This window comes from Mytilus trossulus, chromosome 1, assembly GCF_036588685.1.
Source record: "Mytilus trossulus isolate FHL-02 chromosome 1, PNRI_Mtr1.1.1.hap1, whole genome shotgun sequence".
Taxonomy (NCBI): Eukaryota; Metazoa; Mollusca; class Bivalvia; order Mytilida; family Mytilidae; genus Mytilus; species Mytilus trossulus.
In genome coordinates this window covers 14,323,670-14,336,800 of record NC_086373.1, presented here as the reverse complement: position 1 = coordinate 14,336,800, position 13,131 = coordinate 14,323,670, and the positions used below count along the sequence as shown (strand labels likewise).

At 31.8% G+C, this 13,131-nt stretch overlaps 1 protein-coding gene across 3 annotated transcripts in view; it reads right to left on the bottom strand.

Annotated features, from left to right (window-relative positions):
* Nucleotides 1–13,131, bottom strand: part of LOC134715981 (high affinity 3',5'-cyclic-AMP phosphodiesterase 7A-like) — a 57,777-nt gene extending 44,646 nt beyond the window's left edge. Inside the window, exon 1 of one of the 3 annotated variants that reach the window (XM_063578612.1) lies at nucleotides 12,827–13,131. In XM_063578612.1, coding sequence (XP_063434682.1) covers nucleotides 12,827–12,979 — 153 coding nt within the window. In that variant the 5' untranslated portion in view covers nucleotides 12,980–13,131. Of the gene's footprint in view, nucleotides 1–265; nucleotides 545–3,276; nucleotides 3,680–12,826 lie in introns of those variants that run through there. The other 2 variants (XM_063578620.1, XM_063578630.1) reach the window with 2 other exon arrangements.

Sequence of the window (13,131 nt, the reverse complement as noted above, 5' to 3'; positions counted from 1 at the left end):
ATGTCATTTATATGTACTGTAGTAATTATCTGATAGGTGATAATGAATTAATTCCTTAATTCTGTGAAGATTTTATTGCCAACTAATTATTATACAAGAATTTCTAAATGAAAGTCATGTAAATTTACAGACATACTGACATATTTTTCTCACTCAAACACTTCTAATCTGTCACAACGCCACCATATCAGAGATTGATTATAATTACTTTATGACATCATCAATTAATTCATTAATTAATATATTGACATATACACCAACATACCTCTGATGAACAACAGTGTCCCATGTTTCTTATATATCCCATCAAGGCATCATCAATATCTACCATTCACAGCCGGCAATTTACACAATTTATTCTCAACTTCATCACAATTTTTAATTAACTTGACAAAATAGCTATGAATGGAAACCCTAGTAAGATGAAAATGCATGTATATGAATTCTTATTTACATCAATTCAATCGTATCTACTCCCTACAAACATTTCTATTCAACTTCTCTCCAGCAATGAATGCAAAAACACTGGGAATGAAAGACAGTTATCTGTGATGGGATTATTTATATATGTAGGGAAAAAATAATGTATTCATGAAAAGAACAGTCAAGCTTTTTTCACTAGGCAACAAGTAAGTTATTGACAAAATCGAAAATTTCATCTGATTGGAGTACATTTTAAGGACGTAATTGTACTATGTTCACTCAAACATGAAATATATAACTACACATGACGTCAAGTTGTCAACTGTTTACATTTGCCTAAAGCAAACAAAAAAAGATTGGGTTACTATAACCATTTTTAGGATAATAAAGATGCCAAATAAATATGCTAACAACCTTTTTATCTACACCTTCTGAAAATGACCACAAAATGAATGGTCAAGTATCGGCCAATGGAAAGAATGAGAGATACTTCAAGTGGGTCATTTTGTGACTATAACAGTTTGATCATTCAAATGCTGTTGAATCACTAAAAATTAATAGGCATAATTATATGATGTTTTAAGAATTTTTAGGGGAAACTTTATGATTGATTGACAGCTGGTTGCTTACATAATGACCAGTGGTAAGTATTACATGCATGTTCAGGATGATGGGGGTTATGAAATTTACTAGATGATCACTAAAATTTATAAGTTTTACTCAAGAATCATTGTACATGTGTAGTATCTGGAATAACTGAGACCACTTTAAGATTTTACCATCAAGTACTAATGGATTCACTGAGAACCATCACGACGTATCCATTCCCCCAGGACAAAACTTTTGTGTAGGAGAGTATCATCTATTTAATTTGTAACCAGTTGTGGTTGTCATGTAATGATTCCTATGGTCAGTCATGTAATTAGTCTGGTGGTCAGTCAATTTGGTATATTGATCCCTGAGGTCACATCAGTTTATCTTGATATCATTCAAGTCTGGCTAATAGAAAACATTAGATTCTTCTAAAAATTGTAAATTTTACCATAAATTTCAATTCAATTTCCAGGTTGTAAAAAAATATCTGTATGACACCCCAAAATTTTACTGTTTTTGTCTACCCATCCGTTTCAATGTAAAATGATCAGCATTGTTGGGTAACTTTGCCAACAAAATGTAGATTAATACATTAAACTCAAGTAGATCACCATTCTCATCAACTGACTAAAACAAAGAGGTCTAATGCTTGTTCAAATACATACGTATATACAAATAATAATTTCTGTATATATTTTATCTCTTTAAATAATTATATATTTGAAAATCTCCAAGCGACTGACTTTAATTTCAATACTCAGGCTACAAAAGTATCAAACATGAGATGCATATGAAAGGTCATTTTTAACCTACAATCATGTTTGACTTTCCTTCATTGAACAGGAACAGCTTTTTCATTTTCATGATTTGGAGGGGAAACAGGATGTTTTTAACTAGATACATGTATGACAGAAATGTATGTGCATGCATCTCAATATTTGATAAATAGATATAGGAATATGTGGTGTGAGTGCCAATGAGACAACTCTCCATCCAAATACTCATTTCTTGGAATTTATTATAATTTGGCCAAATTCTCCAACACTTTTAACTCAGGTTAATTATCAAGATAAAACCTCAAGTCAGATTTAACACAAAGTAAATATTCATTCTAAAAGAAAACCTAACAAAAAAGACATCATTACATTTCTCTTTAACTCTGACTTTTTACAGACTTTACTGTCAGTACAACCAATGTGTACTATAAGAAGTACAGCAATCATTAATACCCTCTTTTGCTGCAAACTTTATTGTTATGGAAAAGTACTGTTGATACTGTTACAAGTTCAACAGTAACTGTACATCAATCATTAATAACTCCCTTTTTGCAAACTTATTTGCTGTTAGAAGTACAGCAGTAAGTGTAAGAAGTAAACTTTAAGTTCTTAGTCCTTAAGACCATCTTTGCTGTAAGAACATCCATAATAGTTAGAACTACATCAGTCATTTGGACTCTCTTTTACTGCAAACTTTAATGTTAGAAGTTTTAAAAGCAGGTGTTGTTAAAGTACAGCAGTCAAAATAGACCCTCTCTTATTGCACACTTTAATATATTAGAAGTACATCAGTTACTGTTAGAAGTACTGATCAAGTACAGCAGTCATTTAGACCCTATTTGACTGCACACAGTAATGGTACATCAATCATAATCTCCCTTTTTCAAACTAATTTGCTGTTAGAAGTACAGCAGTAAGTGTTAGAAGTAAACTTTAAGTGCTTAGTCCTTAAAACCATCTTTGCTGTTAGTACACCCATAATTGTTAGAAGTACATCAGTCAATTGGACTCTCTTTTACTGCAAACTTTAATGTTAGAAGTTTTAAAAGCAGGTGTTGTTAAAGTACAGCAGTCATATAGACCCTCTCTTATTGCACACTTTAATATTAGAAGTACATCAGCTACTGTTAGAAGTACTGTTCAAGTACAGCAGTCATTTAGACCCTCTTTGACTGCACACTTTAATGTTAGAAGTTAAACAGTAATTGTTATTAAGCACACCAGTCACATAAAACCTCTTTTACTGCACACTTTTTTGTTTGAAATTCAACAGTTACTGTTATTAAGTACAGCAGTCAAACAGACCCTCTTTAACTACAAACTTAACTGTAAGAAGTACATCAGTTACTGTTATTAAGTACAGCAGTCAAACAGACCCTCTTTAACTACAAACTTAACTGTTAAAAGTACAGCAGTTACTGTTAAAAGCACAGCAGACATTTAGACCCTCTTTGTTAATCTAAAATAGAATTAAAGGACTTACAAGGCTCTCTTCACTGTCATGGTAGATGATTTTACATTTTCCCTCTGTAACTCTCCATGTTGCTAAATGACCTTTGGAGGGGATACAAGTCATTGCAGTGGTAAAGGGCATCATTGCTTGAAATTATCCTGTCACCGTAAAAAGTCCATTCTAAAGGAAAACATGACACATAACGAAGAATTATCAGACATTTTCATTTAAAGAATACTGATGCAAAAATCTTCAGGTTTTTATTTCCAACATGACGACACATCATATAAATTGGTTAATTCCTGAGTTATTGGAATTTATTTAAAACACATCTTCAATCAACTGAGACATCTTGACGCAAAAATCCCAATATTTTATTCAGCAACACATTGTTATTAGTTCTATAATACACAGCACTGATTCTACAGAATGAGAAAATATTAACGATATCAAATCAAAGTTAATAAGATCTGCTTCTGACGATTTAATTAAGATTGATTGAGTGTACATAGCACATATTCATTTGTAACTGAATATTCAATCTTATGACGCAATCACTTACCAACTTTAAATCATAATTGATGTATCTAAATGAGAGCACTTTTAGTGATATAGAAATAAGTTCAAAGTCACTGTGTTCTCTCGCTCAATGATCAATAACGGTAGCTATTAAAACTTCCTAAAATTTATGAATATATTAACACAAAACCAAAGCATAACATTCCACCAAAATATCAAATGCCACCTAATCATAAGGTTGAAGAAGTATGTTATATAATTGGTTATACAGGCTTCGATCCTAATTTTTCCAGGTTCATTTTTGAAAATACTTGGCAAATGAATGCAAACAATTGTTTTTGTTGTATAGGGTTAGAGGTAATTATAAAGTAAAGTATTCTAACAGAAGACTGCACTCGATGTGTACAAAAGAGTAGTCATACAGTGTGACCTTGCCTTTTTTAAATGATCAATACTGATGTGTACCAACAAACAATCATTATCGGCCAATTGTTGTTTATAACCTAAGGGAAACAACTGCAATTAATCACACTTCTAATTTCAATCATTTCCTCATAATATTTTCAATATTCTTTAAATATATTCAAAATAATAAAATACAGTCCATTAAATAAAGTTGTCTGATTAGTCTGTTCACTTTATACACTAAAATTTGATGATCAGTACTTTAAGGATTAAATTGCAGGTCAGCATTGTATAGAATATTTTATTTTCCAAATAATAGGACCCATAAAGAGCATCAAGTAAATCAAGTATAATGATTGAAGTAATTAAGTCAACAATAAGACATGACAATATTATTATATAAAAATAAGTCTCAATATACATGTATATACTTCTGATTGGCCGACCTTCTTTTTCTAGGAGCTATAACAGACATCAAATTAGATTCACTTTTGTTTTGTTTATGGTCCTTTCAGAGTCAATTTATTAATGTTGCTGTAATTCTGTTTTAGGGGAAACACAGAAAAAGTTTATTTTTCTTATTTTTAAGAATTCAATCAAAACAGTTTAATTCTGCTCAATAAGCCACTTTTCATGTTGCTTCTAGATTTGATGTATTGTGCAGGAACTTGAAAATCCACATCTAAGCTATTATCATTTAGCATTTATACAACAGATAACTGGCTGTTACACCTAATATCTTGGAAGCCATATGAGAGCTAGTTCAAAGTTAATTCAAAAACAAGGAAAGAATTTTCCAAGTAAATTTATCCTTATAAATGAGAACAATAAAAACATCAAATCTAGAATTACCAACCCTTTTGTTATAATCTGCTAATTTTTTAGATACCCATAATCTGTGATATGATTTGTTCAATAATTCAAATGTATCAATTAAGTTACAATATTGCTAATTGTTTATCACACAGAAAGACATGGGTCAAACAATAAAACATGTTGCTCTATAGACTGAGACAGACAGACAATGATGGCAAGGACAAACAGACAGACAGACAATGATGGCAAGGACAAACAGACAGACAGACAATGATAGCAAGGACAAACAGACAGACAGACAATGATGGCAAGGACAAACAGACAGACAGACAATGATGGCAAGGACAAACAGACAGAAAGACAATGATGGCATGGACAAACAGACAGAAAGACAATGATGGCAAGGACAAACAGACAGAAAGACAATGATGGCAAGGACAAACAGACAGACAGACAATGATGGCAAGGACAAACAGACAGACAGACAATGATGGCAAGGACAAACAGACAGACAGACAATGATGACAAGGACATTAGTTAACAGACAGACAGACAATGATGGCAAGGACAAACAGACAGACAGACAATGATGGCAAGGACAAACAGACAGACAGACAATGACCGCAAGGACATTTGTTAACAGACAGAAAGACAATGATGGCAAGGACAAACAGACAGACAGACAATGACGGCAAGGACATTTGTTAACAGACAGAAAGACAATGATGGCAAGGACAAACAGACAGACAGACAATGATGGCAAGAACATTTGTTAACAGACAGAAAGACAATGATGGCAAGGACAAACAGACAGACAGACAATGATGACAAGGACATTTGTTAACAGACAGAAAGACAATGATGGCAAGGACAAACAGACAGACAGACAAGGATGACAAGGACATTTGTTAACAGACAGAAAGACAATGATGGCAAGGACAAACAGACAGAAAGACAATGACGGCAAGGACAAACAGACAGACAGACAATGACGGCAAGGACAAACAGACAGACAGACAATGATGGCAAGGACAAACATTCAGTTACACAATCACAATTTTTTTCTAATTGTATCAAAAAGCTAGATTTATCTTTTAACAATTATATATATAATTACTGTCCATTGCCCTTTGTCAGAATTCAGATTCGTTATTTGTAAATACATATAGTTATAGACTTCATAATCTTGCTGATATTCTATTTTTTTATTTAATAATTACACAATAGACAAAATTACAATTTGGCAAAATATGCGATTTCAACCATAGGAACACTTCCGTACCAGACTCAGTCCATACTTCAGTAAAAAGAAAATTATATGTACTTAGTTAATTATATTTACAATCTATAGGCAAATGAGATCTATGACACACAATATATTTACCTTCAATTAAATTATAAATGTCCACTATGGTCACTAAAAGCTTTACAAATAAGATAAGGTTTATAAACTTATAAATTTAAATCTATCTTAATTGACCAAGACATCCAAATATTTTTCAAAGAAAATTAAGTCTACAAATGTATGTTGAACTATTTACATTTGTTTTGGAACTTTTTATTCATTTATCATTAATACCAAAAATATAAAACACTTTGACATTGTATCTTTTGTTCTTTTCAAATTAAAATACTGAGGATTCATTTATTTTTTTGTGGGTAACAATTTATGGGATTGAGGAAAACTTTTATAGATATTTAATTTGGTGGTTTTGCCAAAGTCTTATACACATTCTTATAAAAACTCAAGAAATCCACAAAAAATAATGCATCTACAGTAGAATTAATATCATGTTGCAGTACATCTAATTGATGTGTTGTTATTGTCTGGTGCAGAGTAGAAGTGTGCACTCCTTAAATGACAAACATATATATGCATATAAGAGCTTGATAGCTCTAGGGGAAATGATGTTTCTTTTGATGTCATTATAGTCTTACATAAACCAAACTCTACATGATTTCCTCAATAGAGAAAAATTATGTTTCTTAATATATTCTTACACAATAGCACCACAAAATTCTACATTTTTATATGAAAACTGCAACCATGCTGAATTCAAGCCCACAAAGCTAAAATAGCAAAATATTTTGGCTTCTGGAAAGTCTTCTTTTTTCAGTATTTGGAGACCAAAGCCTTATTCAATTCTTCACATGTTGGTTGACCACTTAAGATGTCCAGTTGCTGTCCCATTTGATATACATAAAATTGAGAATGGAAACGGGGAATGTTTCAAAAAGGCAACAGCAGAAGGTCACAAACAGGTCTTCAATGAAGCGAGAAATTCCCACACCCAGATCTAGAGGCGTCCTTCAGCTGGCCTTAAAGCAGATGCAAGTTTCTAGTTTATATCCCTATGGCTTTGCAGGTTTGGTCTAAGAATTTAAAAGTCAAAAGAAAGCTAGAGTAAGAAAGGGCCTTATTGAATCAATGAATGAATAATAAAGTTAACAGAGAATAAGTTATAACATGGAAACTTTCAAGATGTTATGGTACTTTGGAGGTAGTAAAAAGCTGAACAGTTTCAAGGCTAAAAAATGTTCTTCAAATTGTTTTCAAATAATTTTCTAATTCAAAATTACACAATGAGGGAAAAAAAACAAGGTCAAACAAAATGCTTAAAAAATAGATAGTTAGGTATGGAATTTTATTTCTTCTGAAGACTTTTATTTTACATTGAATCTATGGGAGCAACATTGTGACTTAAACAATACTTAACCAAAAATGGTAAAACAAATTTTAGGGTAGCCTAGGTAGTGGTACAGTAAACACATAAACTTTTTTTGTTTGACCCAATCAAATGTAAATGAACTTTAAAAATTTCCATAACAAATGTTTATCGAGTACTTTTGAAACTAAATGGTACTTCTTTGTTTATCATCAGGAAAATAATGAATTTCTTACCTCATACTTATATCATTAATGAGAAATTCTAATGTCATTATGTATTCCAATGAGTGAAAAAAAATAATATCAATTAACATCTTTTACAAGATAAAACCTGAAGTTGTCATGGTAACTTAAACTTCTTTTTTCATTCATATTTTGCACGAATCACTCAACTATCCTTCTGTCTGTAAGGTGTGCAAAAACCATTAAAGCAAACTATTTTCCTAATTATCGCCATTAATTTCATTCACTAATAGGCTATGGTCTGCCACATAAACATAGTTATATTTTAGTGGTTAAAGAAATAATTCAAGGTTAGTGGTATTAGCTATCAGTAGCATGCATACCTGCAAAAGTTGTAAAAAGTTCAAGTTACTTTTTCTTCATGAAACTATCTGGAACTATCCACTTTGAAGAAACATAACTCTACTTATGGTTGAATTACAATAAAACTTGTTCTCATTTTTTTTAAAGTCACTTTTACATAAGATCTTAGAAAATTTTGTTTTATGTTAATTCAATATTTTTTTAATTATGTATTCTGAAAATTAATACCTATATATATGCTGAAATTAGTCTGGTCATATAAAGGCAGATGCTATGTGCACTGACGAAGGTAAAATAAAATTCAATTTCTTATAATTTTAAATTAGCACTATCAATGCAGAGGTACATCAAATAACAAGAAATGAGCTTTTAATTTGACAACTAATCGTATCTTCTGTATATTGAAGGTAACAAGTGTTGAACAACGAGGGCAACTAGTACAAATGAAAGTGTTGTATTCTAATTTATCCTGCAATTGGGTGTCCTACTATATACAGATACAGCCCTACAGATATCGCTATGCTGTATCTGTATACTATACAGATATCGCTTTAAAGCCCCGCCCACTGCTGGACTGAGTATTGTTTGAACCTGTGTGACCTCAGAATGTGTATTCCAGTTGCATTAAACATGAATGTGTATGATTGTGTAACAAAATCAACCATGTTAATTTCAGCATGCATGTTTAGTGAATGTCAAGTCTGAAGGGTAGAACAACTCGTAAACTTCTGTTTTAAATTTGACAATGTTTTTGTTATTTGTTTTTACTGTTGAAATTAGTTGTTATGTTAAAATAGATAATTATTGACCTTGAGGGATGTATTATTGTTGACCATTCAAGATTCTTTTTTTGCCAACCCGTCTTCAGCGTAATGTGTGATTTTGATATTACTACGCGGTCCTCAAGGGATTAGTTTACAAATCAAATAAATGCTAAATATGTTAGTGTTAGCGTCTTTCAAAACACAAACAATATACAGAATTAATTGCAGGATAAAGACAATAACTCTTTAGTGTCTTTGAATATCAGCTGTATTTGTACTCCGATCGAAACAGGTGTAGTTGCTCGCTAAAAGCTTGCATACACCTTGTTTCCTAGCCTCGTACAAATACAGCTGATATTTAAAGACACTAAACAGTTATTGTCTATGTACATGTAAGGTGTTTTTCAGGCTTGTTTGACCAGCCATGTTCTGTGGGTATTTACAAACAATAGAGTATGATTATGTCCCCAGTTAAGTATAAGTGATAATTCTGCATATCAAAAACTTGACCTCCATTTCAACATCATTAACATCATATTAAAATTTGAAAAGCTTAAATAGGCGAAAGTTTCATGGAAACAAGAGAAAGTGCCATTTTCTAATCTATCAAGGACCCTAACTTCTGAACTGTAAAAGTGAAAATAGTATATATAAAATTGACCTCCATTTTTTTATCAGTTAATACAAATATAAAAGCATTACGTTGGGGTCGTTGCATTTGCAAGGGATATATGCAGTGTCTTCCACCCTTCTGTCCACTGTACACCAGTTTTTATTTGCATGTAGTGTGAAATAAGCCTCTATAAATCCATAGATTTATAGCACATATGGATTTATAGCACAAGGATTTATAGCATATGGATTTATAGCACATAATCACCCATTATCTTATAATGACAATAGCTTACAATTACGGTCATCAGCTTTTCAACTGAACAATTGGCCTACAACAGTTTAATTTACCATTCAAGAACAACTCTTATCAATTCATGCTTATAGAAAATACCTTATGATAAAAATTCAAACTTTAACCAGCAAAATAAAAATAATTTTCAATCGTTTTGATGTGATCAAAATAGAGAAGTCGAGATCCATAGAGCAGATGTAAGAAATCCGTCCATCAATCAATCAACCCAATGGTGTTATTGTCATACTTGTCAGTTTCAGCCACATATTAGCAACTTATTACTCAGTTTCATTATTCTCCAACAGTGTGAACAGAGCAGTGATAAACATCAATGACGTCAATTTGTCACAATAAATTTTCTTCATTAGCAGGGGGAACAAAAATCTGTCAATTTCATATGCAAGTCATTTTAAAAAAATTATGATTTTCATCTTTAATACAGATTTTGGTAAACAAATATGGTTTTGTAAACATATATTGTCATCAATTTGGTTGAAAACAAAAGGTTCCTAGTGTCTGAATGCTTTAAATCATGGCAAAGATTTTATCTATCATTAATATATATATATAGTTCAAATTACTGGTACTAAGCAGAAGAGAAAAAATTAGCTATTAATATTGGCTTAAATTATTATTTAACGGCAATTACGGTTTACATGTACTTGAACTAACATAATAGATGTAGAACTTATAAGTCAATATTATAATGTGGACATATAAACAAACAGTTGATAAAATGGTCATTTACCTCAAGGCAGTCACAGAGTAAAAATAGCTCAGGTCAAAATGAATATAAATGACCAGAAAAAAAGTCTTCCCCTCTAAAGTCAAATATAGCAACCCTAGAAAAGAGCATGTAAAATGAAATAAAAGAATTCAAATGTTTTCCATATTTCACATATTTCACTTGTTGAGGGGCATGAACTTAAAACAAATAAACCGCTTTGCCTAGCACAGCTGATACAACCCCAGAAATTGGACGGTTAAACCCTGAAAAGGTTTCCGAGTCAAAATAAATGTGTTCAAAGGATCTTCAAAAATTTGAATGTTTTTTTTTTATTTTGAAGAAAAATATATGAACCCCCAAAAATAATTGGAACAAAATTCCCTCTAACTTTTTGAACCCTTCCTAGAAGTAATAACCCCCTAACTCAATCCTGGCCTTCCCTACATGTATATATCTAATATGTGGTATGGAACCTTGTTTTACAAATTCAAAGAGATTCATACACTTTAACACAAGTAATCAACTTATGAAAGTGAGATTAATAGTAAAAAAAAAAAAAAGGCTGATGGGTATACAGTGAACCAAAACCCTGAATTGGTCAGCATGTATATAGGTACATAAAGTTAAACAATAAAACACATCAACAACCTTGTTATACTAAAATAATATAAAATTACTACATGTTTGTCTACATGTTTCACCACAAGAGTCGCATCATCAAGGTCGTTACAAAAAAAACAAGAATGTATCCATACAGTTGACCATGGAATTGGGGTAAAAACTCAAATTTGGCAATGTACAATGTAGTTAGAAAGATCATATCATAGGGAACATGTGCACAGAGTTAAGTTGATTGGACTTCATTACTTCCTCAAAAACTACAGTATCTTGACCAAAAACTTTAACCTGAAGCGGGACAGACAGATTGATGAAAGAATGCACAGACCAAAAAGCATAATAGGTGAACATAAAAATTATCCCTGTAGTACTTTTTATGCCTGCCATGCTTCAGGTAAAACGTATTTTTTTTATTCTTGAAATATTTATATATTTTCGTCAAAAATTATTTGCTGGAGACATGATTGCGTTGTTTTTGGTATTACTTGGTGTGTTGTCTCAAGTTAGTATAGGGCGAGGGGATCCAAAATGCACTTAGTTCGACTTTTATTTTGCCTGCATTAATTCATGATCCAGACAAAAGTTTCCATTTTGTGCTTATTTTGTGGATGTATCCATATTTACTACCCGGTATACAGTTCCTACCAAAAAGTGATGCTTTTCATTTACACATTGAACCATTGAATATTCTTGCCTTTAACACTACTAAACTGAAGTATTATCTTGAAGAACAGTAAAACATCTAAACAACTTTCAAGTTCAATGCAGATCTATAAAAAAAAAAATGGTTTTGGTTACATTGTATTATTATAACCAAGCTATTTAATATAAGAGAATTCAGCAACAAAACTAGTCCCTTAAGTTTAATTAATATGAATATAAAGTAACTGTAGACTCAAATATTATTGTTGCAGTCATAGTTAATTGGTTTCTGACCCAATATTACATGTACATTCCAACAATTAGGGTCCAAATTATTGTTCCATTTCAAGTTCATCATAAAATAGTACACCTTATCACTATCTGTCTGCCGGACATCAAAAATGTTCCTGATAAATTTTGACCTAATAATGCAAAATATCTGACTCCACAATGGAGTTCTAAGTGATTGTTGTATTATATGATGTCAATAGTTCAAGCAGCACAGATTTCCAAGTAGTGACAATCTATGACAAGGTGTATATAGCCAAAAGGTACACAAGATAAACATGATAAAGAAAGAGAGAAAGGCAAAATATAAGGAAAAGATAATAATGGGGTGCTTAGATGTAAAGAATAGAGCAGTGGAGAATTCAGGGGGTCCCAGGGTTGGAAATAAAATTGCATTCTAGCACAAATAATGGACCCCCCCCATTTTTTCTAAAAAACAAAAACAAAAATATCCAGTATATATATATATGTTGGAAACTGATCCAAGCACATCCCAAACTAATGATTGTTTTGTAGCTCTAACCAGCTTAGCTTAACTGGATAGATATATATCAAAATATTAATTTAGGGAATGAGTTAATAGTCTGTCGATAAAACAGGGGGTAATCTAAATCTCTAAAGGTGTGAAAATCGTAGGCATATTAGTTCCAGTATCTAAACAATTTTATAACATTTCGTACCTCAAACCTCGGTGTGGATGCAAATACTGTGCTTGAACCAAATGATATTGCTCCTCTTCTTCTCAAAACGTAATCAGACACAGTATAATCAAGTGGTAAATACATTAGATCACCCAGATATCCTCCTTTACTCCCGTGAAGTCCTACTTCCATTTTCCATCTTACGGCTGCTAAAGCGGTGTTTATTGAAAAACATGCCTTCTCAGGTAAGGCATTATGAACACTTCAACTGAACAAACACCTGGCTGTCATAAAATCGATAATCATTTCACATCATTATCATCATGGATTTACCTATCAGAAAT